The sequence below is a fragment of the Lactuca serriola genome, chromosome 8 (assembly GCF_051521515.1).
Source record: "Lactuca serriola cultivar US96UC23 chromosome 8, Lser_US96UC23_V15, whole genome shotgun sequence".
NCBI lineage: Eukaryota > Viridiplantae > Streptophyta > Magnoliopsida > Asterales > Asteraceae > Lactuca > Lactuca serriola.
In genome coordinates this window covers 214,183,162-214,186,114 of record NC_136415.1, presented here as the reverse complement: position 1 = coordinate 214,186,114, position 2,953 = coordinate 214,183,162, and the positions used below count along the sequence as shown (strand labels likewise).

The window sequence follows — 2,953 nt, the reverse complement described above, 5'->3', positions numbered from 1 at the left end:
TTCCAATATTCACAAGGAGTTAGGATTTTTGAATATATACTTAGTGAGTTTGAGAACATAAGATATTGTGCCAAACATACAATACACATTCACCGTTTAAAAGTCCACACCCTGTTTGATTGGAATAATAGTTGGTAAATGGAGCTAAAGTTGACAATGTAAAACAAGACAGATTATGAAATTAAAAGGTCATCAAAAAAGTTTGGATTTAAATAAACTCTAAAACAGCTCATCCGTAGACGCATTCACAGGTGAGTTAGTTATCATCAAAGCTATAAATTGAAGACTCTACAACTTCCTAATCATCTCTCCCTGATCTGTGCATGTGTCTGTAAGCAATTTATATGGCAATCCAAAAGCACATTGCACTTCTTCTACAATTTTTGCTTGTTGCTCTTGTTTTTGACGTCGCCAATGGCTATCCGCTAAAGTTAGGATTCTACCAAAAGACGTGTCCCAGAGCTGAAGCTATTGTAAAAAGGACAACAGCAAACTACATTTATCGTGCTCCTTCTCTTGCTGCTGCTTTGCTCCGAATGCAGTTTCATGATTGCTTTGTGAGGGTATGTGAAACAACAACGTGCATTGCTTATCTATTTTGATTAATTGTAATTTAAGATAGAAAATGATATATATGACGTTTCTACAGGGATGTGATGGTTCAGTGTTGATAAACTCTACAAGAAAAAACCAGGCGGAGAAAGACGGAATTCCAAATCTTTCACTCAGAGGATTTCAAGTTATTGATGCTGCAAAAACTGCTGTAGAAGCCGCATGTCCTGGTGTTGTCTCTTGTGCAGACATCCTATCTTTGGTGGCTCGAGATGCAATCCACCAGGTACTTAATTAATTCTCACAATAAAGATTTCTTTTTCTATATATAATTAAGAGATATCTGAGGTTGACTCCTAGACCTTGAGTAGGGCACATGCATTTATGTCTTTTACATTCTTCTAAAAAAAACCTACGTCTTATTTTTTTTGTTTTTAATTCAGATTAAGGGCCCATATTGGCCAGTGCCATTAGGGAGAAGAGATGGAAGAGTATCAATAGCTTCCGAGAGTTTTACACTACCTGCTCCTTTTGCCAACATTACTCAACTCAAAGCACAATTTGTCTCCAAGGGTCTCAGCGTTAAAGACCTGGCCGTTCTTTCAGGTATTTATTTGATCACTACATCTTTTTTTTTTTTTTTTTTTTTTTTTTTTTTTTTTTTTTTTAACTAGTGTATACAAAACAGATTTTCCTTTTAAAAAATTATCAATACCATGCATTTTCTTTTCGTTTTACTCTTTTTGTAATACTCTATTGAAAAGACAATAATATTGTCTAACCTGGTATAAATCACTTTTTTAAGGGAGCAGTATATATGAAAAATGTAACTTTTTCTAATCGTAGGAAAAAAACAAGGATTTTGGCTTTAGAATTTAAGAGTTTTAACTTTTTCTGAACTTATACCCCAATATAAAGACTGTTTGTTAACAACCAATATAACATTAGTTGTATCTGTTTAAAGGAGGACATACCGTGGGGATTTCACACTGCTCTACCATTGCGACCAGGTTGTACAATTTTACAGGCAAAGGCGACACTGATCCATCCCTAGACCCGAGGTATGTACCTCAATTGAAAAGAATATGCTTTCCAACAGACAAAACCACACTCCTTGCAATGGATCCAGGGAGTTCAAAATCATTCGATGAGGACTACTACAGTGTTGTCTTGAAAAGGAGAGGCCTGTTTCAGTCCGATGCTGCACTTCTAAATGACAAAACAACAAGTGCTTATGTCAAGCTTCAAGCTAAGTCTCGTGGCTACACATTCTTTAAAGATTTCCAAGCATCAATGGTGAAAATGGGACAAATTGGAGTTCTTACCGGCAAGGCCGGTGAAATCAGAAGACATTGCGCTCTAATAAACTAAATGAGTTGAAGTAATTATGTTTTTCCCTCAAAGCTAACTAAATTGAAGAGTGATTTGATTTGAATAAGAGAGACAAAGGTAAGACATCTTTGTTACGTACTTTCACAATATTCCTTATTTCGGTTCTTGTTTATTGTTGCATGAACTTTGGTGTTATGTAAATTTGGTCTATCTTAGACCTAAAATGTATTCTTTTTGTAAAAGGGTGATGTGGTTATTGTTATCATAGAGTATTAGATTGATTGTACTAACACTACGGCGATCAAAATATCCCATTAATAACTACTTATCATACGAGCTATAGATAACCTATATTTGTTTGTAAAAAAAAATCATGACATAAATAATAGATGACAAATTTATCTGTCATGGATGTTCCATCATAAATAATTGATGTTCGGCACTAATTTGTTAGTAAAGCATATATTAGTCCCTATGATGGAGCCTAGCGGTCAACGTGCGTTATTCAATATAGGAGGTCGAAGGTTCAAACATTAGCACACCAAAAACATCATTAGTATAATGCGATTTTGAACTCCCACGTGAATTTTGGTGTAACATCATGTTTCAAAAAGTCTATTATTTCGGGATTTTGGGCAATAAATGGATCGATTAAAGATTTTGAGCTTCAAGGGAATAATGTTTAGGTTTAATTAGATGTTGATAATATACGTTACGGGTTCTAACCCATTGTTTGTGTTTTGAAGTCAAAGGATAAAATGGTAAAACTGATGTTTCAGACTCTTGCATGAATTAATAATTTTAGTTCAGTATGCTTTAAGTCAAAAGTAACTAGATCGGGTTGATGGGCTTGTCAATCCCTTTATGTGGATATAAAAATCGTTGAAAACGAAGTTGAAATGAAAAAGTTATGGTTATTTGAAGTTGAGGTGTATTTGGGTTAAACTCGTCACCACAGCATGGCGAAAGCATTCCCAAGGCACAATAGTTACTACGACATGAATAAAGCATTGCCATGGCACGACAAGTTGCCAGGACCAAGTCCATGATTTTTAGGTTTCTCACCATA

The 2,953-nt window shown here is 34.9% G+C and overlaps 1 protein-coding gene across 1 annotated transcript; it reads left to right on the top strand.

The window, feature by feature from the left end:
• The first annotated feature begins 309 nt into the window (after positions 1-309).
• On the top strand, positions 310-2,146 carry LOC145070770 (peroxidase 27-like). Its single transcript, XM_079017733.1, has 4 exons — positions 310-563; positions 650-838; positions 996-1,158; positions 1,517-2,146. The coding sequence occupies exons 1-4, from the start codon at positions 345-347 to the stop codon at positions 1,921-1,923; spliced, it is 978 nt and encodes a 325-aa protein (XP_078873859.1). The 5' UTR covers positions 310-344; the 3' UTR covers positions 1,924-2,146.
• The last annotated feature ends 807 nt before the right edge of the window (positions 2,147-2,953 follow it).

Coding starts and splice junctions, on each gene's coding strand:
- LOC145070770 (XM_079017733.1), top strand. CDS start 345: ATGGCAATCCAAAAGCACATTGCACTTCTTCTACAATTTTTGCTTGTT. Junction 564..649: donor TTCATGATTGCTTTGTGAGG/GTATGTGAAACA, acceptor ACGTTTCTACAG/GGATGTGATGGTTCAGTGTT. Junction 839..995: donor CTCGAGATGCAATCCACCAG/GTACTTAATTAA, acceptor TTTTTAATTCAG/ATTAAGGGCCCATATTGGCC.